Here is a 25,168-nt window from a genome sequence, read left to right as displayed (position 1 = left end):
GGATGGGGAGCGTCGCTGCACAGCTATTTTCAGGTCTCCAGAGATGTTCGATCGGGTTCAAGTCTGGACTCTGGCAGGGCCACTCAAAGACATGCAGAGACTTGACCCAAAGCCACTCCTGCTTTGTCTTGGCTGTGTGTTTAGGGTCTTTGTCCTATTGGAAGGTGAACCTTCGCCCCAGTCTAAGGTCCTGCTCTGGAGCAGCTTTTCATCAAGGATCTCAATGTACTTTGCTTCGTTCATCATTCCCATGATCCTGACTAGTCTCCCATTCCCTGCTGCTGAAAGACATCCCCACAGCATGATGCAGCCACCACCACGTCCTCCAGACGTGACGCTTGGCATTCAGGCCAAAGAGTTCAATCTTGGTTTCATCAGACTAGAGAATCTTGTTTCTCGTGGTTGGAGAGTCGTGACAGCGGGCTGTCATGTGCCTTTTACTGAGGAGTGGCTTCCGTCTGGCCAATCTACCATAACGTCCTAATTGGTGGAGTGCTGCAGAGATGGTTGTCCTTCTGAAAGGTTCTCCCATCTCCACAGAGGAACTCTGGAGCTCTGTCAGAGTGACCATGTGGTTCTTGGTCACCTCCCTGACCAAGGCCCTTCTGCTCCGATTGCTCAGTTTGGCCGAGTGGCCAGCTCTAAGAAAAGTCTTGGTGGTTCCAAACTTCTTCCATTTAAGAATGAAGAAGGTCACTGTTCTTGGGGACCTTCAATGCTGCAGACATTTTTTGGTACCCTTCCCCAGATCTGTGGCTCGACACAATCCTGTCTTGGGGCTCTATGGACAATTCATTCGACCTCATGGCTTGGTTTTTGTTCTGACATGCACTGTCAACTGTGGGACCTTATATAGACAGGTGTGTGCCTTTCCAAATCATGTCCAATCAAGTTGTAGAAACATCTCAAGGATGATCAATGGAAACAGGATGCACCTGAGTTCAATTTCGAGTCTCATAGCAAAGGGTCTGAATACTTATGTAAATAAGGTGTTTCTGTTTTTATTTGTAATGAATTTGCACACAAAAAAATGCCTGTTTTTGCTTAGTCATTCTGGGGTATTGTGTGTAGAATGAGGACATGTTTTTATTAAAGCCATTTTACAGTAAGGCTGCAATGTAACAAAATGTGGAAGAAGTGAAGCGGTCTGAATACTTTCCAAAAACACTGTATCCATAAAAATTATTCTCACGCTGATTCATGATATCGACTGGCTGAAAAACCTGTCTGTCTCGCTTAAAACGTTCATTAACTATGGTCAGTGCTATCTGGGATCCTTGGGATGTCCTTACCCTTGTTCTAACCATAACCCAAACCTTAACCATTTTAAATGTCAACTTCAGTGGTGTAGGGATGTACCAATTATCCCGGATAGCACGGACCCTTTAACTATGGAACAGTGGAGATCGAATTTCAATATTGAAACAGTGTTGCAAATGTCAGATAGACAGACTGCAAGAGTTATACAAATCTCCATTTATGAAAAACAAATTGTAGCTATAAGCAAGGGGAGATAATATCTAGATGCTTTTTTTAAGTGGAGATCAAGTTCATCAATTGCCTGGCTGGGCTGATGACAGTGAATTGCGCTGTGAGATGGAACAGAGTAAATAGGCATTTCAGTGTCATAGCCTTATTCTGGGGTAACTTGTGGAATAGACACTGTCTGGAACACGGTCTTAACCAATCAGCATCCAGGATTAGACCTACCTGTTGTATAGTGAGCAGCGTAGGGTTTAGTCCTACCTGTTGTATAGTGAGCAGCGTAGGGTTTAGTCCTACCTGTTGTATAGTGAGCAGCGTAGGGTTTAGTCCTACCTGTTGTATAGTGAGCAGCGTGGGGTTTAGTCCTACCTGTTGTATAGTGAGCAGCGTAGGGTTTAGTCCTACCTGTTGTATAGTGAGCAGCGTAGGGTTTAATCCTACCTGTTTAGTCCTACCTGTCTCTCTAAGCACTTCATGATGACAGAAGTGAGTGCTACGGGGCGGTAGTCGTTTAGCTCAGTTACCTTAGCTTTCTTGGGAACAGGAACAATGGTGGCCCTCTTGAAGCATGTGGGAACTGCAGACTGGGATAAGGGTTGATTGAATATGTCCGTAAACACACCGGCCAGCTGGTCTGCGCATGCTCTGTGGACGCGGCTGGGGATGCTGTCTGGGCCTGCAGACGGGAACCCCGTTCCGCTAGCGGAACCCCTCGCCAACAGCCAATGGAATTGCAGGGTGCCAAATACAAATCAACAGAAATCTCATAAATCAAATTTCTCAAACATACAAGTATTAGGCACCATTTTAAAGATACAATTATCTTTAATCCAGCTACAGTGTCTGATTTCAAAAATGCTTTACAGTGAAAGCTCCACAAACTATTATGTTAGGTCACCACCAACTCACAGAAAAACCCAGCCATTTTTCCAGCCAAAGAGAGGAGTCACAAAAAGCACAAATGGAGATAAAATTCATCACTAACCTTTGATGATCTTCATCAGACGACACTCATAGGACTTTATGTTACACAATACATGTATGTTTTGTTCGGTAAAGTTCATATTTATGTTGAAAAATCTTGTTTTACATTGGCGTGTTATGTTCAGTAGTTCCAAAACATGCCGTGATATTGCAGAGAGCCACATGAATTCACAGAAATACTCATTATAAATGTTGATGAAAATTAAACTATTATACATGGGAACTTGATCTAAATTTCTCCTTAATGCAACCGCTGTGTCAGATGTTTTTTTTTTTTACTTTATGGAACAAGCATAATCTGAGAACGGCGCTCAGAGCCCACCCAGCCAGAAAAATATCCGCCATGTTGGGTAGTCAACATTATTCATAAATAGCATTATAAATATTCACTTACCTTTGATGATCTTCATCAGAATGCACTCCCAGGAATTGCAGTTCCACAATAAATGCTTGTTTTGTTTGATAATGTCCATAATTTATGTCCAATAGCTTCTTTTGTTAGGGCAAATCCAAAAGCGCGATCTGGTCCATTCGGACAAAACGTTCAAAAAGTTATATTACAGGTCGAAGAAACTTGTCAAACTAAGTATAGAATCAATCTTTAGGATGTTTTTATCATAAAAGTTCAATAATGTTCCAACCGGAGAATTCCATTGTTTGTAGAAAAGCAATGGACCGCGAACTAACTCTCAAGTGAAAGCGCGTGACTGAGAATGAGGCTGTAGGCAGACCAATTAGTCAAACAGCTCCCATCCGGCCCCCCTTCACATGAGCAGCCTGAAACAACATTCTAAAGACAGTTGACATCTAGTGGAAGCCTTAGGAAGTGCAAAATAACCCATATCCCACTGTGTATTCGATAGGGGTGAGTTCAAAAACTACAAACCTCAGATTTCCCACTTCCAGTTGGATTTTTTCTCAGGTTTTTGCCTGCCATATGAGTTCTGTTATACTCACAGACTTCATTCAAACAGTTCTAGAAACTGAGTGTTTTCTATCCAATACTAATAATAATATGCATATATTAGCATCTGGGACTGAGTAGGAGGCAGTTCACTCTGGGTACGCTATTCATCCAAAGTGAAAATGCTGCCCCCTGTCGCAAACAAGTTAAATGTTTTACTCACGTCGGCTGCAGTGAAGGAGAGTCCGCAGGTTTTGGTAGCTGGCCGTGTCAGAGGCACTGTATTGTCCTCAAAGCGAGCAAAGAAGTTGTTTAGTCTGTCTGGGAGCAAGACATCCTGGTCCGCGATGGGGCTGGTTTTCTTTTTGTAATCCGTGATTGACTGTAGACCCTGCCACATACCTCTTGTGTTTGAGCCGTTGAATTGCGACTCTACTTTGTCTCTATACTGACGCTTAGCTTGTTTGATTGCCTTGCGGAGGGAATAGCTACACTGTTTGTGCTCAGGCATGTTTCCGGTCACCTTGCCCTGATTAAAAGCAGTGGTTCCCGCTTTCAGTTTCGCGCAAATGCTGCAATTAATCCACGGTTTCTGGTTTGGGAATGCTTTAATAGTTGCTGTGGGTACTACATCGCCAATGCACTTGCTAATAAACTCGCTCACCGAATCAGCGTATTCGTCAATGTTGTTGTTGGACGCAATGCGGAACATATCCCAGTCCATGTGATCGAAGCAATCTTTGAAGCGTGGAATCAGATTGGTCGGACCAGCGTTGAACAGACCTGAGCGCGGGAGCTTCCTGTTTTAGTCTCTGTCTATAGGCAGGGAGCAACAAAATGTAGTCGTGGTCAGCTTCTCCGAAGGGAGGGCGGGGAAGGGCCTTATATGCGTCGCGGAAGTTAGAATAACAATGATCCAGGGTTTTACTAGCCCTGGTAGCACAATCGATATGCTGATAGAATTTTGAGAGTCTTGTTTTCAGATTAGCTTGTTAAAATCCCCAGCTACAATGAATGCAGCCTCAGGATATGTGGTTTCCAGTTCACATAGAGTCAAATTAAGTTCATTCAGGGCCGTCAATGTGTCTGCTTGGGGGGCTGTGATTATAATCGAAGAGAATTCTCTTGGTAGATAATGCGGTCGACATTTGATTGTGAGGAATTCTAAGTCAGGTGAACAGAAGGACTTGAGTTCCTGTATGTTGTTGTGACCACACCACGTCTTGTTAACCATAAGGCATACGCCTCCGCCCCTCTTCTTACCAGAAAGATGTTTGTTTCTGTCGGCGCGATGCGTGAAGAAACCAGCTGGCTGTACTGACTCCGATAGCGTCTCTCGAGTGAGCCATGTTTCCGTGAAACAAAGAACGTTGCAGTCTCTCTGGAACGCTACCCTTGCTCGGATTTCTTCAACCTCGTTGTCAAGAGACTGGACATTGGCGAGTAGTATGCTTGGGAGCGGTGTGTGATGTGCCCGTCTCCGGAGCCTGACCAGAAGACCGCTTCGTTTGCCTCTTTTACGACGTCGTTGTTTTGGTTCGCCGGCAAGGATCCATTCCATTGTCCTGGGTGGTGGGCAAAACACAGGATCCGCTCCGGGATAGTCATATTCCTGGTCGTAGTGATGGTGAGTTGACGTTGCTCTTATATTCAGTGGTTCCTCCCGACTGTATGTAATGAAACCTAAGATTACCTGGGGTACCAATGTAAGAAATAACACGTAAAAAAACAAAATACTGCATAGTTTCCTCGTAACGCGAAGCGAGGCGGCCATCTCTGTCGGCGCCGGAAGTTGCGAATTCCTGGGGGTCTCAACGTGTATATCTCTCTCTCCTCTCCATCCTGGGGGTCTCAACATGTATATCTCTCTCTCCCCTCCATCCTGGGGGTCTCAACGTGTATATCTCTCTCCTCTCCATCCTGGGGGTCTCAACGTGTATATCTCTCTCTCCCCTCCATCCTGGGGGTCTCAACGTGTATATCTCTCTCCTCTCCATCCTGGGGGTCTCAACGTGTATATCTCTCTCTCCCCTCCATCCTGGGGGTCTCAACGTGTATATCTCTCCTCTCCATCCTGGGGGTCTCAACGTGTATCTCTCTCCTCTCCATCCTGGGGGTCTCAACGTGTATATCTCTCTCTCCTCTCCATCCTCGGGGTCTCAACGTGTATCTCTCTCTCCTCTCCATCCTGGGGGTCTCAACGTGTATACATCTCTCTCCTCTCCATCCTGGGGGTCTCAACGTGTATACATCTCTCTCCTCTCCATCCTGGGGGTCTCAATGTGTATCTCTCTCCTCTCCATCCTGTGGGTCTCAACGTGTATCTCTCCTCTCCATCCTGGGGGTCTCAACGTGTATCTCTCCTCTCCATCCTGGGGGTCTCAACGTGTATATCTCTCTCTCTCCATCCTCGGGGTCTCAAAGTGTATCTCTCTCTCCTCTCCATCCTGGGGGTCTCAACGTGTATATCTCTCTCTCCTCTCCATCCTGGGGGTCTCAACGTGTATCTCTCCTCTCCATCCTGGGGGTCTCAACGTGTATCTCTCTCCTCTCCATCCTGGGGGTCTCAACGTGTATATCTCTCTCTCCTCTCCATCCTGGGGGTCTCAACGTGTATCTCTCTCTCTCCCCTCTCCATCCTGGGGGTCTCAACGTGTATCTCTCTCTCTCCTCTCCATCCTGGGGGTCTCAACGTGTGTATCTCTCTCTCTCCTCTCCATCCTGGGGGTCTCAATGTGTATATCTCTCTCTCCTCTCCATCCTGGGAGTTTCAACGTGTATATCTCTCTCTCCTCTCCATCCTGGGGGTCTCAACGTATCTCTCTCCTCTCCAGCCTGGGGGTCTCAACGTGTATATCTCTCTCTCCTCTCCATCCTGGGGGTCTCAATGTGTATATCTCTCTCTCCTCTCCTCTCCATCCTGGGGGTCTCAACGTGTATCTCTCTCCTCTCCATCCTGGGGGTCTCAACGTGTATCTCTCTCTCTCTCCTCTCCATCCTGGGGGTCTCAACGTGTATATCTCTCTCTCTCTCCTCTCCATCCTGGGGGTCTCAACGTGTATATCTCTCTCTCTCTCCTCTCCATCCTGGGGGTCTCAACGTGTATCTCTCTCCTCTCCATCCTGGGGGTCTCAACGTGTGTATCTCTCTCTCTCTCCTCTCCATCCTGGGGGTCTCAATGTGTATATCTCTCTCTCTCCATCCTGGGGGTCTCAACGTGTATATCTCTCTCTCCTCTCCATCCTGGGGGTCTCAACGTGTATCTCTCTCCTCTCCATCCTGAAGGGTCTCAACGTGTATATCTCTCTCCTTGTCCTCTCCTTCAGGAGGAGCTGGTGTCTCGTGTGGAGAAGATGCGTCAGGCCATTCTAGACGGCATCAACTTTACTCGTCCTCCTCCCCCTCTCCCCCCTCTTTCCTTCCTCCGCCCTCCCCCCTTCTACCCCCCACCCCCCCTCTACCCCCCCCGGCCCATGGGTAACATGCCCCCCCACTACCACCCTCATCATCCTCACCACCACCCAAATGATCCTCACCACCACCCTCATCATCCTCACCACCACCCAGCCCAGCATCGACCCAGAGGCTTCCCAGGTAAACAACTAACAAACGCATACACAGTAGACACGCAGACACATATATAGACATGCCTTGGTGTTTGTTTGACAGATTAGAAACACCCAGATCATCATTGTGCTGATAGGTGTTCCAACTATACCATTTTCAACAGTTATGAAAAACATTCTCATCCGGTCTGTCTCCCCAGGTCTGCAGTCGATCCCCCCTCAGGGAGGGAAGTTGGAGATAGCCGGCATGGTGGTGGGCCAGTGGTCCGGGAACAAACCACTGCGTGGCAGAGGGGGGCTCAACATGCAGGTGGTGTCGGTCGGAGCAGGGAGAGGGTGAGACTCTGGCTGCTCTTTAAATTAAGCTGTTTATATAATATAACCTTTTACTGATCTCTCCCTGTCTATATAATATAACCTTTTACTGATCTCTCCCTGTCTATATAATATAACCTTTTACTGATCTCTCCCTGTCTATATAATATAACCTTTTACTGATCTCTCCCTGTCTATATAATATAACCTTTTACTAATCTCTCCCTGTCTATATAAAATAACCTTTTACTGATCTCTCCCTGTCTATATAATATAACCTTTTACTGATCTCTCCCTGTCTATATAATATAACCTTTTACTGATCTCTCCCTGTCTATATAATATAACCTTTTACTGATCTCTCCCTGTCTATATAAAATAACCTTTTACTGATCTCTCCCTGTCTATATAATATAACCTTTTACTGATCTCTCCCTGTCTATATAATATAACCTTTTACTGATCTCTCCCTGTCTATATAATATAACCTTTTACTGATCTCTCCCTGTCTATATAATATAACCTTTTACTGATCTCTCCCTGTCTAAATAATATAACCTTTTACTGATCTCTCCCTGTCTATATAATATAACCTTTTACTGATCTCTCCCTGTCTATATAATATAACCTTTTACTGATCTCTCCCTGTCTATATAATATAACCTTTTACTGATCTGTCCCTGTCTATATAATATAACCTTTTACTGATCTCTCCCTGTCTATATAATATAACCTTTTACTGATCTCTCCCTGTCTATATAATATAACCTTTTACTGATCTCTCCCCGTCTCTCTCCCCGTCTCTCTCCCCGTCTCTCTCCCCGTCTCTCTCCCTCTCCCCGTCTCTCTCCCCGTCTCTCTCCCTCTCCCCGTCTCTCTCCCCGTCTATATAATATAACCTTTTACTGATCTCTCTCTCTCTCCCCGTCTTTCTCGCTCCCCGTCTTTCTCTCCCCATCTCTATCTCTCCCCGTCTCTCTCTCTCTCCCCGTCCTTCTCTCTCCCCGTCCTTCTCTCTCCCCGTCCTTCTCTCTCCCCGTCCTTCTCTCTCCCCGTCCTTCTCTCTCCCCGTCCTTCTCTCTCCCCGTCCTTCTCTCTCCCCGTCCTTCTCTCTCCCCGTCCTTCTCTCTCCCCGTCCTTCTCTCTCCCCGTCCTTCTCTCTCCCCGTCCTTCTCTCTCCCCATCTCTCTCTCTCCCCGTCTCTCTCTCTCTCCCCGTCTCTCTCTCTCTCCCCGTCTCTCTGTCTCTCTCCCCGTCTCTCTCTCTCCCCGTCTCTCTCTCTCTCCCCGTCCTTCTCTCTCCCCGTCCTTCTCTCTCCCCGTCCTTCTCTCTCCCCGCCCTTCTCTCTCCCCGTCCTTCTCTCTCCCCGTCCTTCTCTCTCCCCGTCCTTCTCTCTCCCCGTCCTTCTCTCTCCCCGTCCTTCTCTCTCCCCGTCCTTCTCTCTCCCCGTCCTTCTCTCTCCCCGTCCTTCTCTCTCCCCGTCCTTCTCTCTCCCCGTCCTTCTCTCTCCCCGTCCTTCTCTCTCCCCGTCCTTCTCTCTCCCCATCTCTCTCTCTCCCCTTCTCTCTCTCCGTCCTTCTCTCTCCCCATCTCTCTCTCTCCCCGTCTCTCTCTCTCTCCCCGTCTCTCTCTCTCTCCCCGTCTTTCTCTCTCTCCCCGTCTCTCTCTCTCTCCCCGTCCTTCTCTCTCTCCCCGTCCTTCTCTCTCTCCCCGTCCTTCTCTCTCTCCCCGTCCTTCTCTCTCCCCGTCCTTCTCTCTCCCCGTCCTTCTCTCTCCCTCTCCCCGTCTCTCTCCCCGTATATATAATTTAACCTTTTACTGATCTCTCTCTCTCTCCCCGTCTCTCTCTCTCTCTCCCCGTCTTTCTCTCTCCCCGTCTTTCTCTCTCCCCGTCTTTCTCTCTCCCCGTCTCTCTCTCTCCCCGTCTCTCTCTCTCCCCGTCTCTCTCTCTCCCCGTCTCTCTCTCTCTCCCCGTCTCTCTCTCCCCGTCTCTCTCTCTCTCCCCGTCTCTCTCTCTCTCCCCGTCTCTCTCTCTCTCCCCGTCTCTCTCTCTCTCTCCCCGTCTCTCTCTCTCTCTCCCCGTCTCTCTCTCTCTCTCCCCGTCTCTCTCTCTCTCTCCCCGTCCTTCTCTCTCCCCGTCCTTCTCTCTCCCCGTCCTTCTCTCTCCCCGTCCTTCTCTCTCCCCGTCCTTCTCTCTCCCCGTCTCTCTCCGTCTCTCTCTCTCTCCGTCTCTCTCTCTCTCTCTCCCCGTCTCTCTCTCCGTCTCGCTCTCTCTCTCCCCGTCTCTCTCTCTCTCTCCCCGTCTCTCTCTCTCTCTCCCCGTCTCTCTCTCTCTCTCCCCGTCTCTCTCTCTCTCCCCGTCTCTCTCTCTCTCTCTCCCCGTCTCTCTCTCTCTCTCTCTCCCCGTCTCTCTCTCTCTCTCTCCCCGTCTCTCTCTCTCTCTCTCCCTGTCTCTCTCTCTCTCTCTCCCCGTCTCTCTCTCTCTCTCCCCGTCTCTCTCTCTCTCTCCCCGTCTCTGTCTCTCTCTCTCCCCGTCTCTCTCTCTCTCTCTCCCCGTCTCTCTCTCTCTCTCTCTCTCCCCGTCCTTCTCTCTCCCCGTCCTTCTCTCTCCCCGTCCTTCTCTCTCCCCGTCCTTCTCTCTCCCCGTCCTTCTCTCTCCCCGTCCTTCTCTCTCCCCGTCCTTCTCTCTCCCCGTCCTTCTCTCTCCCCGTCCTTCTCTCTCCCCATCCTTCTCTCTCCCCGTCCTTCTCTCTCCCCGTCCTTCTCTCTCCCCGTCCTTATCTCTCCCCGTCCTTCTCTCTCTCTCCCCGTCCTTCTCTCTCTCTCCCCGTCCTTCTCTCTCCCCGTCCTTCTCTCTCCCCGTCTTTCTCTCTCCCCATCTCTCTTTCTCTCTCCCCGTCTCTCTCTCTTTCCCCGTCTCTCTCTCTCTCCCCGTCTCGCTCTCTCTCCCCGTCCTTCTCTCTCCCCGTCCTTCTCTCTCCCTCTCCCCGTCTATATAATTTAACCTTTTACTGATCTCTCTCTCTCTCCCCGTCTCTCTCTCTTTCTCTCCCCGTCTTTCTCTCTCCCCGTCTCGCTCTCTCCCCGTCTCTCTCTCTCTCCCCGTCTCTCTCTCTCTCCCCGTCTCTCTCTCTCTCCCTGTCTCTCTCTCTCTCTCTCTCCCCGTCTCTCTCTCTCTCTCCCCGTCTCTCTCTCTCTCTCTCCCCGTCTCTCTCTCTCCCCGTCTCTCTCTCTCTCCCCGTCCTTCTCTCTCCCCGTCCTTCTCTCTCCCCGTCCTTCTCTCTCCCCGCCCTTCTCTCTCCCCGTCCTTCTCTCTCCCCGTCCTTCTCTCTCCCCGTCCTTCTCTCTCCCCGTCCTTCTCTCTCCCCGTCCTTCTCTCTCCCCGTCCTTCTCTCTCCCCGTCCTTCTCTCTCCCCGTCCTTCTCTCTCCCCGTCCTTCTCTCTCCCCGTCCTTCTCTCTCCCCGTCCTTCTCTCTCCCCGTCCTTCTCTCTCCCCGTCCTTCTCTCTCCCCGTCCTTCTCTCTCCCCATCTCTCTCTCTCCCCTTCTCTCTCTCCGTCCTTCTCTCTCCCCATCTCTCTCTCTCCCCGTCTCTCTCTCTCTCCCCGTCTCTCTCTCTCTCCCCGTCTCTCTCTCTCTCCCCGTCTCTCTCTCTCTCCCCGTCCTTCTCTCTCTCCCCGTCCTTCTCTCTCTCCCCGTCCTTCTCTCTCTCCCCGTCCTTCTCTCTCCCCGTCCTTCTCTCTCCCCGTCCTTCTCTCTCCCTCTCCCCGTCTCTCTCCCCGTCTATATAATTTAACCTTTTACTGATCTCTCTCTCTCTCCCCGTCTCTCTCTCTCTCTCCCCGTCTTTCTCTCTCCCCGTCTTTCTCTCTCCCCGTCTTTCTCTCTCCCCGTCTCTCTCTCTCCCCGTCTCTCTCTCTCCCCGTCTCTCTCTCTCCCCGTCTCTCTCTCTCTCCCCGTCTCTCTCTCCCCGTCTCTCTCTCTCTCCCCGTCTCTCTCTCTCTCCCCGTCTCTCTCTCTCTCCCCGTCTCTCTCTCTCTCTCCCCGTCTCTCTCTCTCTCTCCCCGTCTCTCTCTCTCTCTCCCCGTCTCTCTCTCTCTCTCCCCGTCCTTCTCTCTCCCCGTCCTTCTCTCTCCCCGTCCTTCTCTCTCCCCGTCCTTCTCTCTCCCCGTCTCTCTCCGTCTCTCTCTCTCTCCGTCTCTCTCTCTCTCTCTCCCCGTCTCTCTCTCCGTCTCGCTCTCTCTCTCCCCGTCTCTCTCTCTCTCTCCCCGTCTCTCTCTCTCTCTCCCCGTCTCTCTCTCTCTCTCCCCGTCTCTCTCTCTCTCCCCGTCTCTCTCTCTCTCTCTCCCCGTCTCTCTCTCTCTCTCTCTCCCCGTCTCTCTCTCTCTCTCTCCCCGTCTCTCTCTCTCTCTCTCCCTGTCTCTCTCTCTCTCTCTCCCCGTCTCTCTCTCTCTCTCCCCGTCTCTCTCTCTCTCTCCCCGTCTCTGTCTCTCTCTCTCCCCGTCTCTCTCTCTCTCTCTCCCCGTCTCTCTCTCTCTCTCTCTCTCCCCGTCCTTCTCTCTCCCCGTCCTTCTCTCTCCCCGTCCTTCTCTCTCCCCGTCCTTCTCTCTCCCCGTCCTTCTCTCTCCCCGTCCTTCTCTCTCCCCGTCCTTCTCTCTCCCCGTCCTTCTCTCTCCCCGTCCTTCTCTCTCCCCATCCTTCTCTCTCCCCGTCCTTCTCTCTCCCCGTCCTTCTCTCTCCCCGTCCTTATCTCTCCCCGTCCTTCTCTCTCTCTCCCCGTCCTTCTCTCTCTCTCCCCGTCCTTCTCTCTCTCTCCCCGTCCTTCTCTCTCCCCGTCCTTCTCTCTCCCCGTCTTTCTCTCTCCCCATCTCTCTTTCTCTCTCCCCGTCTCTCTCTCTGTCCCCGTCTCTCTCTCTCTCCCCGTCTCGCTCTCTCTCCCCGTCCTTCTCTCTCCCCGTCCTTCTCTCTCCCTCTCCCCGTCTATATAATTTAACCTTTTACTGATCTCTCTCTCTCTCCCCGTCTCTCTCTCTTTCTCTCCCCGTCTTTCTCTCTCCCCGTCTCGCTCTCTCCCCGTCTCTCTCTCTCTCCCCGTCTCTCTCTCTCTCCCCGTCTCTCTCTCTCTCCCTGTCTCTCTCTCTCTCTCTCTCCCCGTCTCTCTCTCTCTCTCCCCGTCTCTCTCTCTCTCTCTCCCCGTCTCTCTCTCTCCCCGTCTCTCTCTCTCTCCCCGTCCTTCTCTCTCCCCGTCCTTCTCTCTCCCCGTCCTTCTCTCTCCCCGTCCTTCTCTCTCCCCGTCCTTCTCTCTCCCCGTCCTTCTCTCTCTCTCCCCGTCCTTCTCTCTCTCTCCCCGTCCTTCTCTCTCTCTCCCCGTCCTTCTCTCTCCCCGTCCTTCTCTCTCTCTCCCCGTCTCTCTCTCTCTCCCCGTCTCTCTCTCTCTCCCCGTCTCTCTCTCTCTCCCTGTCTCTCTCTCTCTCTCTCTCCCCGTCTCTCTCTCTCTCTCCCCGTCTCTCTCTCTCTCTCTCCCCGTCTCTCTCTCTCCCCGTCTCTCTCTCTCTCCCCGTCCTTCTCTCTCCCCGTCCTTCTCTCTCCCCGTCCTTCTCTCTCCCCGTCCTTCTCTCTCCCCGTCCTTCTCTCTCCCCGTCCTTCTCTCTCTCTCCCCGTCCTTCTCTCTCTCTCCCCGTCCTTCTCTCTCTCTCCCCGTCCTTCTCTCTCCCCGTCCTTCTCTCTCTCTCCCCGTCTCTCTCTCTCTCCCCGTCTCTCTCTCTCTCCCCGTCCTTCTCTCTCCCCGTCCTTCTCTCTCCCCGTCTTTCTCTCTCCCCATCTCTCTCTCTCTCTCCCCGTCTCTCTCTCTCTCCCTGTCTCTCTCTCTCTCCCCGTCCTTCTCTCTCCCCGTCGTTCTCTCTCCCTCTCCCCGTCTATATAATTTAACCTTTATTCTGATCTCTCTCTCTCTCCCCGTCTCTCTCTCTTTCTCTCCCCGTCTTTCTCTCTCCCCGTCTCTCTCTCTCTCCCCGTCTCTCTCTCTCTCCCCGTCTCTCTCTCTCTCCCCGTCTCTCTCTCTCTCCCCGTCTCTCTCTCTCTCCCCGTCCTTCTCTCTCCCCGTCCTTCTCTCTCCCCGTCCTTCTCTCTCCCCGTCTTTCTCTCTCCCCATCTCTCTTTCTCTCTCCCCGTCTCTCTCTCTCTCCCCGTCTCTCTCTCTCTCCCCGTCTCGCTCTCTCTCCCCGTCCTTCTCTCTCCCCGTCCTTCTCTCTCCCTCTCCCCGTCTATATAATTTAACCTTTTACTGATCTCTCTCTCTCTCCCCGTCTCTCTCTCTTTCTCTCCCCGTCTTTCTCTCTCCCCGTCTCGCTCTCTCCCCGTCTCTCTCTCTCTCCCCGTCTCTCTCTCTCTCCCCGTCTCTCTCTCTCTCCCTGTCTCTCTCTCTCTCTCTCCCCGTCTCTCTCTCTCTCTCCCCGTCTCTCTCTCTCTCTCTCTCTCCCCGTCTCTCTCTCTCTCTCCCCGTCTCTCTCTCTCTCTCTCCCCGTCTCTCTCTCTCTCTCCCCGTCTCTCTCTCTCTCCCCGTCTCTCTCTCTCCCCGTCTCTCTCTCTCCCCGTCTCTCTCTCTCTCCCCGTCCTTCTCTCTCCCCGTCCTTCTCTCTCCCCCTCCTTCTCTCTCCCCGTCCTTCTCTCTCCCCGTCCTTCTCTCTCTCTCCCCGTCCTTCTCTCTCTCTCCCCGTCCTTCTCTCTCCCCGTCCTTCTCTCTCTCTCCCCGTCTCTCTCTCTCTCCCCGTCTCTCTCTCTCTCCCCGTCCTTCTCTCTCCCCGTCCTTCTCTCTCCCCGTCTTTCTCTCTCCCCATCTCTCTCTCTCTCTCCCCGTCTCTCTCTCTCTCCCCGTCTCTCTCTCTCTCCCCGTCCTTCTCTCTCCCCGTCCTTCTCTCTCCCTCTCCCCGTCTATATAATTTAACCTTTATTCTGATCTCTCTCTCTCTCCCCGTCTCTCTCTCTTTCTCTCCCCGTCTTTCTCTCTCCCCGTCTCTCTCTCTCTCCCCGTCTCTCTCTCTCTCCCCGTCTCTCTCTCTCTCCCCGTCTCTCTCTCTCTCCCCGTCCTTCTCTCTCCCCGTCCTTCTCTCTCCCCGTCCTTCTCTCTCCCCGTCCTTCTCTCTCCCCGTCTTTCTCTCTCTCCCCGTCTTTCTCTCTCCCCGTCTTTCTCTCTCTCCCCGTCTTTCTCTCTCTCTCCCCGTCTTTCTCTCTCTCCCCGTCCTTCTCTCTCCCCGTCCTTCTCTCTCCCCGTCCTTCTCTCTCCCCGTCCTTCTCTCTCCCCGTCCTTCTCTCTCCCTCTCCCGTCTCTCTCTCCCCGTCTTTCTCTCTCTCCCCGTCTTTCTCTCTCCCCGTCCTTCTCTCTCCCCGTCCTTCTCTCTCCCCATCTTTCTCTCTCCCCGTCCTTCTCTCTCCCCGTCCTTCTCTCTCCCCGTCCTTCTCTCTCCCCGTCCTTCTCTCTCCCCGTCCTTCTCTCTCCCCGTCCTTCTCTCTCCCCGTCCTTCTCTCTCCCCGTCCTTCTCTCTCCCCGTCTCTCTCTCTCTCCCCGTCTCTCTCTCTCTCTCCGTCTCTCTCTCTCTCCCCGTCTCTCTCTCACTCTCCCCGTCTCTCTCTCTCTCCCCGTCTCTCTCTCTCTCTCCCCGTCTCTCTCTCTCTTTCTCTCCTCGTCTCTCTCTCCCCGTCTCTCTCTCTCTCTCTCTCTCTCCCCGTCTCTCTCTCTCTCTCCCCGTCTCTCTCTCTCTCTCTCTCTCTCCCCGTCTCTCTCTCTCTCCCCGTCTCTCTCTCTCTCCCCGTCTCTCTCTCTCTCCCCGTCTCTCTCTCTCTCCCCGTCTCTCTCTCTCTCTCTCTCCCCGTCTCTCGCTCTCTCTCTCCCCGTCTCTCTCTCTCTCTCTCTCCGTCTCTCTCTCTCACTCTCCCCGTCTCTCTCTCTCTCTCCTTCCCCGTCTCTCTCTCTCCCCGTCTCTCTCTCTTTCTCCCCGTCTCTCTCTCTCTCTCCCCGTCTCTCTCTCTCTCCCCCGTCTCTCTCGCTCTCCCCGTCTCTCTCTCCCCCCGTCTCTCTCCACGTCTCTCTCTCTCCCCGTCTCTCTCCACGTCTCTCTCGCTCTCCCCGTCTCTCTCGCTCTCCCCGTCTCTCTCGCTCTCCCCGTCTCCCTCGCTTTCCCCGTCTCTCTCGCTCTCCCCGTCTCTCTCGCTCTCCCCGTCTCTCTCGCTCTCCCCGTCTCTCTCGCTCTCCCCGTCTCTCTCGCTCTCCCCGTCTCTCTCGCTCTCCCCGTCTCTCTCGCTCTCCCCGTCTCTCTCGCTCTCCCCGTCTCTCTCTCTCTCCCCGTCTCTCTCGCTCTCTCTGTCTCTCCCCGTCTCTCTCTCTCTGTCTCTCCCCGTCTCTCTCTCTCTGTCTCTCCCCGTCTCTCTCTCTCTCTCTCTCCCCGTCTCTCTCTCTCTGTCTCTCCCCGTCTCTCTCTCTCTCTCTCTCCCCGTCTCTCTCTCTCCGTCTCTCCCCGTCTCTCTCTCTCTGTCTCTCCCCGTCTCTCTCTCTCTGTCTCTCCCGGTCTCTCTCTCTCTCCCCATCTCTCTCTCTCTCCCCGTCTCTCTCTCTCTCTCTCCCCGTCTCTCGCTCTCTCTCTCCCCGTCTCTCTCTCTCTCTCCCCGTCTCTCTCTCTCTCTCCCCGTCTCTCTCTCTCTCTCTCCCCGTCTCTCTCTCTCTCTCTCTCCCCGTCTCTCTCTCTCTCTCCCCGTCTCTTTCTCTCCCCCGTCTCTCTCTGTCTCTCCCCGTCTCTCTGTCTCTCCCCGTCTCTCTCTCTCTCTCTCTCCCCGTCTCTCTCTCTCCGTCTCTCCCCGTCTCTCTCATTCTCTCTCTCTCTCTCCCTGTCTCTCTCTCTCTCCCCATCTCTCTCTCTCTCCCCGTCTCTCTCTCTCTCCCCGTCTCTCTCTCTCCCCGTCTCTCGCTCTCTCTCTCCCCGTCTCTCTCTCTCTCTCTCTCTCTCTCTCCGTCTCTCTCTCTCTCCCCGTCTCTCTCTCGCTCTCTCCCCGTCTCTCTCTCTCTCTCTCCCCGTCTCTCTCTCTCTCTCTCCCCGTCTCTCTCTCTCTCTCCCCGTCTCTCTCTCCCCCGTCTCTCTCGCTCTCCCCGTCTCTCTCTCCCCCCGTCTCTCTCCACGTCTCTCTCTCTCCCCGTCTCTCTCCACGTCTCTCTCGCTCTCCCCGTCTCTCTTGCTCTCCCCGTCTCTCTTGCTCTCCCCGTCTCTCTCGCTCTCCCCGTCTCTCTCGCTCTCCCCGTCTCTCTCTCTCTCCCCGTCTCTCTCGCTCTCTCTGTCTCTCCCCGTCTCTCTCTCTCTCCCCGTCTCTCTCTGTCTCTCCCCGTCTCTCTCTCTCTCTCTCTCCCCGTCTCTCTCTCCCCGTCTCTCTCTCTCTGTCTCTCCCGGTCTCTCTCTCTCTCTGTCTCTCCCGGTCTCTCTCTCTCTGTCTCTCCCGGTCTCTCTCTCTCTGTCTCTCCCCGTCTCTCTCTCTGTCTCTCCCCGTCTCTCCCCGTCTCTCTCTCCCCATCTCTCTCTCTCGCTCTCTCTCTCCCCATCTCTCTCTCTCTCTCTCTCCCCGTCTCTCTGTCTCTACCGGTCTCTCTCTCTCTGTCTCTCCCGGTCTCTGTCTCTCCCCGTCTCTCTCTCTGTCTCTCCCCGTCTCTCTCTCTCTCTCCCCGTCTCTCTCTCCCCGTCTCTCTCTCTCTCTCCCCGTCGCTCTCTCTCTGTCTCTCCCCGTCTCTCTCTCGCTCCCCGTCTCTCGCTCCTCGTCTCTCTCGCTCCTCGTCTCTCTCTCTCGCTCCCCCTGTTTCTCTCGCTCCCCGTGTCTCTGTCTCGCTCTCTGTCCCTCTCTCCAGAAGGGGTAAGGACATCCCAGCGAAAGCAGGACGAGGAGTTAAAAAGGTGACTGCCAAGTCATTAAGGTTAAGGTGACTGCCAAGTCATTAAGGTTGGGCCATTTTATGATTGCATCGTCTATCGACGATGTTTGACTGCCATCGTTGACTGTGACGATATCATGATGTCACAAAATATGTTTTGGCATATTTGAGTCTGGCAGCACACAACAGGGCTGTGCAGTGAGCACACAGTAGGGCAACATACCAAATGGTCTGTTCCCTATTGGCCTTCGCCTCAATGGTCTGTACATATGCGGTAGGTAGACTATTAACTTAATGCAAGAGAACAATGTAGCTTGTAGAAGAGACCAGAGCAAAATGTCAGCTAGGTCCTAACGTGGTTTTTGTCTCCTCTCCAATGTGGGATAATAATGGACCTTTTGCAGCACATACTCTGTGTCGTATTGTTTCAAAATCTTCATTTCCCTTTTTCCATTTGAATGGGATTTGTTAGACTAGGCATAGCCTACTCTTTGATGATCAACCATGGAATGAGTCTATAGACCTGAGTTCCATCTCAGTTTGTGAATAAAAACATAGGCGCTGGAAAGGGGAGACTCACCAACACTATGGTGGGCACTGTTTTGCTCTACCACCCCCCCAAGTGTCGGGACTCGTCTGAATCGCTACCGGGTTTTAAAGGGAATGGAAGTATGAGGGTACTTCCCTCAAAAAAAGCCTTTAATATGTGTAACAAACATATGTATATATACATACCATTAAAACATATGTATATACACATACCATTAAAACATATGTATATATACATACCATTAAAACATATGTATATATACATACCATTCAAACATATGTATATATACATACCATTCAAACATTTGGAGTCGCTTAGAAATGTCCTTGTTTTTGAAAGAAAAGTACATTTTTTTGTCCATTAAAATAACATCAAATTGATCAGAAATACAGTGTCGACATTGTTAATGTTGTTAATGACTATTATAGCTGGAAACGGCTGATTTTTAATGGAATATCTACAGTTGAAGTCTGAAGTTTACATACCCTTAGGTTGGAGTCATTAAAATTAGTTTTTCAACCACTCCACACATTTCTTGTTAACAAATTATAGTTTTGCCAAGTCGGTTAGGACATCTACTGTGTGCATGACACAAGTAATTTTTCTAACAATTGTTTAGACAGATTATTTCACTTATAATTCACGATATCACAATTCCAGTGGGTCAGAAGTTTACATACACTAAGTTGACTGTGTCTTTAAACAGCTTGGAAAATTCCAGAAAATTATGTCATGGCTTTAGAAGCTTCTGATAGGCTAATTGACATAATTTGAGTCAATTAGAGGTGTACCTGTGGATGTATTTCAAGGCCTACCTTCAAACTCAATGCCTCTTTGCTTGACATCATGGGAAAATCAAAAGAAATCAGCCAAGACCTCAGGAAAAAAATAGTAGACCTCCACAAGTCTGGTTCATCCTTGGAGCTATTTCCAAATGCGTGAATGTACCACGTTCATCTGTACAAACAATGGTACGCAAGTATAAACACCATGAGACGCAGCCGTCACACCGCTCAGGAAGGAGACGCGTTCTGTCTCCTAGAGATGAATGTACTTTGGTGCGAAAAGTGCAAATCAATCCCAGAACAACAGCAAAGGACTTGTGAAGATGCTGGAGGAAACAGGTACAAAAGTATCTATATCCACAGTAAAACGAGTCCTATATCGACATAACCTGAAAGGCCGCTCAGCAAGGAAGAAGCCACAGCTCCAAAACCGCCATAAAAAAGCCAGACTTGGAGGAAAAAGGGGGAGGCTTGCAAGCCGAAGAACACCATCCCAACCGTGAAGCACGGGGGTGGCAGCATCATGTTGTGGGGGTGCTTTGCTGCAGGAGGGACTGGTGCACTTCACAAAATAGATGGCATCATGAGGCAGGAAAATGATGTGAATATTTTGAAGCAACATCTCCAGACATCAGTCAGGAAGTTAAAGCTTGGTCGCAAATGGGTCTTCCAAATGGACAATGACCCCAAGCATACTTCCAAGGTTGTGTCAAAATGGCTTAAGGACAACAAAGTCATTGTATTGTATCACAAAGCCCTGACCTCAATCCTATAGAAAATGTGTGGGTAGAACTGAAAAAGCTTGTGTGAGCAAGGAGGCCTACAAACCTGACTCAGTTACACCAGCTCTGTCAGGAGGAATGGGCCAAAATTCACCCAACTTATTGTGGAAAGCTTGTGGAAGGCTATCCGAAACATTTGACCCAAGTTAAACAATTTAAAGGTGATGCTACCAAATACTAATTGAGTGTATGTAAACTTCTAACCCTCTGGGAATGTGATGAAGGAAATAAAAGCTGAAATAACTACTATTATTCTGACATTTCACATTCTTAAAATAAAGTGGTGATCCTAACTGACCTAAGACAGGGAATTTTTACTAGGATTAAATGTCAGGACTTGTGAAAAACTGAGTTTAAATGGATTTGGCTAAGGTTTTTATAAATCTCTGACTTCAACTGTATATAGGCGTACAGAGGCCCATTATCAGCAACCATCACTCCTATGTTCCAATGGCACGTTGTGTTAGCTAATCCAAGTTTATAATTTTAAAAGGCTAATTGATCATTAGAAAACCCTTTTGCAATTATGTTAGCACAGCTGAAAACTGTTGTTCTGATTAAAGAAGCAATAAAACTGTCCTTCTTTAGACTAGTTGAGTATCTGGAGCATCAGCATTTGTGGGTTCGATTACAGGCTCAAAATGGCCAGAAACAAAGAACTTTCTAAGTGACCCCAAACTTTTGAATGGTAGTGTATATTTTATATTTGAGATTCTTTAAAGTAGCCACCCTTTGCCTTGAAGACATATTTGCATACTTTAGAGTTCTCTCAACCAGCTTCACCTGGAATTATTTTCCAACAGTCTTGGAAGTCCCACATATGCTGAGCACTTGTTGGCTGCTTTTCCTTCACTCTGCGGTTGTTCACTCATGACTGCACGGCCAGGCACGAGTAGAAACACCATCATTAAGTTTGATGATGACAACAACGACGATACAGCCTATAGGGAGGAGGTCAGAGACCTGGCCGTGTGGTGCCAGGACAACAACCTCTCCCTCAACGTGAGCAAGACAAAGGAGCTGATCGTGGACTACAGGAAAAGGAGGACCGAGCACGCCCCTACTAACATTGACGGGGCTGTAGTGGAGCTGGTCAAGAGTTTTTCAAGTTCCTTGGTGTCTACATCACCAACATACTATCATAGTCCACACACCAAGACAGTCGTGAAGAGGGCAAGACAACACCTTTCCCCTCTCAGGAGACTGAAAAGATTTGGCATGGGTCCCCAGATCCTTGAAAAGTTCTACAGCTGCACCATTGAGAGCATCCTGACCAGTTCCATCGCCACCTGGTATGGCAACTGCTCGGCATCTGACCGTAAGGCACTACAGAGGGTAGTGCGTACGGCCCAGTACATCACTGGGGCCAAGCTTCCTGCCATCCAGGACCTGTATATCAGAGGGTAGTGCGTACAGCCCAGTACATCACTGGGGCCAAGGTTCCTGCCATCCAGGACCTGTATATCAGAGGGTAGTGCGTACAGCCCAGTACATCACTGGGGCCAAGCTTCCTGCCATCCAGGACCTGTATAATAGGCGGTGTCAGAGGAAAGCTCAAAATTTGTCAGAGACTCCAGTCACCCAAATCGTAGACTGTTCTCTCTACTATCGCACGGTAAGCAGTACCGGAGCGCCAAGTCTAGGACCAAAAGTCTCCTTGATAGCTTCTACCCCCAAGCCATAAGACTGCTGAACAAGTAATCAGATGGCCACCAGACTATTTACATTGACCCCTCCTTCCCATTTTGTTTTGTACACTGCTGCTACTCGCTGTTAATATTATTTTTTTTCACCTTTATTTAACCAGGTAGGCAAGTTGAGAACAAGTTCTCATTTACAATTGCGACCTGGCAATTATCTATGGATAGTCACTTCATCCCTACCTACATGTACAAATGACCTCGACTAACCTGTACCCCCGCACATTGACCCTGTAAATAATCTCGTTATTGTTATTTTGTTACATTTTATTATTTTTTTACTTTAGTTAAATTGGTAAATATTTTCTCAACTCTTCTTGAACTGCACTGTTGGTTAAGGGCTTGTAAGTAAGCATTTCACGGTAAAGTCTACTCTGGTTGTATTCGCCGCATGTGACAAATAAAGTTTGATTTGATTTAGCAACGACTTTGTGACTGTGGTAACTAGTGGAAACGGAATGTAACCTGATGGAATAATGTCCAGATAATAACATAAAACAATAATAGCCTACACTTTATATATATATTTGAAGGTAGGCTAATATAAATATTATCTGATTATTTTTGACAAGACAAACATAGGCCTACCAGTTTTGTAGACTAGATTAAATAGTGAACTAGGCCTAATACTGTTTTCAACAATGATTTAATGAGATTGATTGTGGCTTTACTAACAATTTAAATATAAAATAATGACATTACCAACCAAATCACAGTTCTGGTATAACCATATGTAAAGAAGGCTCTTTACTAAAGAGAGGTAGCTGTAGCTAACTAACTAACTCTAAGTAAACATGAACTCTCTCTCCTCTCCTCCCCCAGACACATTCCCCCTCCTCCACCAGCCCCACCAAGCCTGAGGAGGAGGAGCCTAACTCAGGGGCCGTGACCCAGCAGCTGAATGGCAGCCCTGCAGCCTCCACTATTGGCCAGCCTCTGGATCTGCCCCCACTGGCCCATCCAATCCCGTGTGCCTTAGCAAGCAGAGACAACCAAACAGAGGAGGCCCCCTGTTGCCTTGACGACTGTCCTTCAGACGTTCCGAAGGAGGCGTGACGAGGCTTTCCCAGAATGCACCAGGGTGTTCTGAAAAAGCTGTCTGTGTTTCACTGCCCCTTGATTTTGTCATGTAGTTTTATTTTATCTTAACGATCAGAGGTTTTTCTCCATGAGTCCGTATGTATGTAAGCCCCTGCCTACCTAAAGCACCGCCCCCATGGCCCGTCGCTATAGTAACCCCAGCCCACTGTCTCATGATGTTCTGATGGTCCCTCCCTACTGTTAATATTCCTACCGGGATCCTTGCGGTTAGACTTGAACTGCGGTGTTTAGTAGTGTGTTTAGATACACTAACATCGACACTACCACACACTGTTGGCTAGATGCCTGGGTTTGGTTGCCGGGTGTGTCGGTTGTTGCCATAGGGACCTCATGGTGAGCTCAGAGTTCCAGGAGTGTTGGACTCTAGAAGTGTCAGAGGAGGAATAGCGAAAGAGGAGGATGACGAACGAATGAGTGCAGTGTTTGTGTGCTAAATAAGCCCAGTTTACCACCAACAATGATTTATTAGTGTTAGCCGCGCCACTAACCACCCAGAGAGCGTGTTTGCATTGCTATAACCCTTCAGTAGCATTTGCACCGCCGCACCGCTAATGCATTAGCATGCTAACGTAGCCCACACCTTGAATAACATTAGCACTTGCCCTAATATGTTATCATGCTAAGTTAGCCTAGCCCAGCTGTATTTAGACCCCCTGACCACAGATGTAATGTAACCTGACGCTCCAACGTATGGAAGCTCTTACCCCTATATTAGATTATATCCCCGATGCTCTGATTGTATATCCCAACAGAGAGCACTAATGTTGGATTCATTGATTTAATATTGATTATTATTGACCAGACCCCTAGACAGTTGGTCTGAGAGAGTTCCCTTGCGACCTAGGAAATCACTTTGATCATTGACCTCAAGGTCTATTTTAACATGGCCTTTGTGTTCTGCAAACGAGACCTGTTTGAATGTGATCAGAGTAGGGCTGCACAATTCATCCAAACTGCAATATTGACATGTGCAATATCCATATCGCAATATTTTGCAACCCCACTCAGCCGTGTGTACGGTCCGTTATTATAGTCGACTCTGTCGTCCCTCTCCTCTTGCGGCTGATTCCTACAACTCAAGCAGCACAGTTCCTCTTCTGTTAGATTCACTAGAAGCTTCCATGCTGTTCTGTTAGGTCAAATGCAGTCGGCACATTGTTCCAAACAAGAATGGTGCTGCTTTCCACTTAGCTTCTTAATATAAATCATTATATTTCTCTGATTCCAACTGTGTTTTGATCGATCACAAGTCAAATTGTAATATTTGTTCAAAGTAAATAAAATGTGGCAATATGGTGCAGCCCTAGAACGGCGTGGTCTTCAGAAGAAGCACGTTTAGTTTTAAAAGGAATCCTCTAGCAGGTCAAAACATTCACGCGATCAGAGACAATATGATGCAGCCCTAGAACGGCGTGGTCTTCAGAAGAAGCACGTTTAGTTTTAAAAGGAATCCTCTAGCAGGTCAAAACATTCACGCGATCAGAGACAATATGGTGCAGCCCTAGAACGGCGTGGTCTTCAGAAGAAGCACGTTTAGTTTTAAAAGGAATCCTCTAGCAGGTCAAAACATTCACGCGATCAGAGATGGAGGACATCTTTGTATCTGTACCGTTATTGCATCTATGACAGTATGGGCAGCTCTATAGAGCCTAGCTTCATTTTAAAGTAGTCTATTTTCTTCACAGTTAGCTAATCCCTCCCAGTTTGACATGACTTCAACAGGGTCACTAGGAGGGATCAGCCAATGAAGTTGGGAGGCCCACACAGTCGACTACATTAGAATGGTGGAAGCGCTCAATGGCGCTGCCCAGGCTAATACGGCCTGTTGGCCAGTAGAGGCCTCTATCATTCTCTATGGGCCAAGTATGGTGCCACGTCAGAGGACGGGAGGGTCAGGGCTTAAAGGTCAGAGTGCTGACGCTACCAAGCTCCTCTTCTGACTGGCACCTTGTCTAAATGAACCCAAGGCTGCATCTGAAATGGCATTCCCTGCGTAGTGCATCAGAAGCAGTGCCTTTAGAGACAAGACCTGATGAAGTCCCAAAGCATAGACCCACACTAGCCTTGTCAGCTGGCTGGCCAATCAGGACAGGCCTGGTAGCACCGCCTGGTGATTGGTTAGCAGTTTCCACTGCGATAGCCCAGCCTTCTAAGCTCTTTATCTAACAGGAAGCACTTCCCCCAAACCACTTAGCCAATCAGCAGGGGTTTAAGGTGAGAACACTTGCATGTTCCGCCCACAATCTAAAGATCCTAAATAGTTTTAATGTTAAACTCTTTATGTTGTCATCATTATAGTAGAGGATAAAGTATCATTTTAATAGGTCTGCTCTGAGTATTGACTTGTTTTAATGTTAGTAGAAGACTACAGAGAGATAGCAGAGAGGAATCAGTTTTAATGTTAGTAGGAGACTACAGAGAGATAGCAGAGAGGAATCAGTTTTAATGTTAGGAGACTACAGAGAGATAGCAGAGAGGAATCAGTTTTAATGTTAGTAGGAGACTACAGAGAGATAGCAGAGAGGAATCAGTTTTAATGTTAGTAGGAGACTACAGAGAGATAGCAGAGAGGAATCAGTTTTAATGTTAGGAGACTACAGAGAGATAGCAGAGAGGAATCAGTTTTAATGTTAGTAGGAGACTACAGAGAGATAGCAGAGAGGAATCAGTTTTAATGTTAGTAGGAGACTACAGAGAGAAAGAAGAGAGGAATCAGTTTTAATGTTAGTAGGAGACTACAGAGAGATAGCAGAGAGGAATTAGTTTTAATGTTAGTAGGAGACTACAGAGAGATAGCAGAGAGGAATCAGTTTTAATGTTAGTAGGAGACTACAGAGAGATAGAAGAGAGGAATCAGTTGTAATGTTAGTAGGAGACTACAGAGAGATAGAAGAGAGGAATCAGTTTTAATGTTAGTAGGAGACTACAGAGATAGCAGAGAGGAATCAGTTTTAATGTTAGTAGGAGACTACAGAGAGATAGAAGAGAGGAATCAGTTTTAATGTTAGTAGGAGACTACAGAGAGATAGAAGAGAGGAATCAGTTTTAATGTTAGTAGGAGACTACAGAGAGATAGCAGAGAGGAATTAGTTT

General features: G+C 49.8%; 1 protein-coding gene across 1 annotated transcript in view; it reads left to right on the top strand.

Annotated features, from left to right (window-relative positions):
* Nucleotides 1-24,405, top strand: part of LOC139369020 (constitutive coactivator of PPAR-gamma-like protein 2) — an 87,709-nt gene extending 63,304 nt beyond the window's left edge. The window contains exons 13-16 of the mRNA XM_071108601.1: nt 6,700-6,967; nt 7,140-7,275; nt 17,134-17,179; nt 21,797-24,405. Coding sequence (XP_070964702.1) covers nt 6,700-6,967; nt 7,140-7,275; nt 17,134-17,179; nt 21,797-22,030 — 684 coding nt within the window. The 3' untranslated portion in view covers nt 22,031-24,405. The remainder of the gene's footprint in view (nt 1-6,699; nt 6,968-7,139; nt 7,276-17,133; nt 17,180-21,796) is intronic.
* The last annotated feature ends 763 nt before the right edge of the window (nt 24,406-25,168 follow it).

This window comes from Oncorhynchus clarkii, chromosome 16 (genome assembly GCF_045791955.1).
Source record: "Oncorhynchus clarkii lewisi isolate Uvic-CL-2024 chromosome 16, UVic_Ocla_1.0, whole genome shotgun sequence".
NCBI lineage: Eukaryota > Metazoa > Chordata > Actinopteri > Salmoniformes > Salmonidae > Oncorhynchus > Oncorhynchus clarkii.
This window is presented reverse-complemented; position numbering and strand designations above follow the sequence as displayed.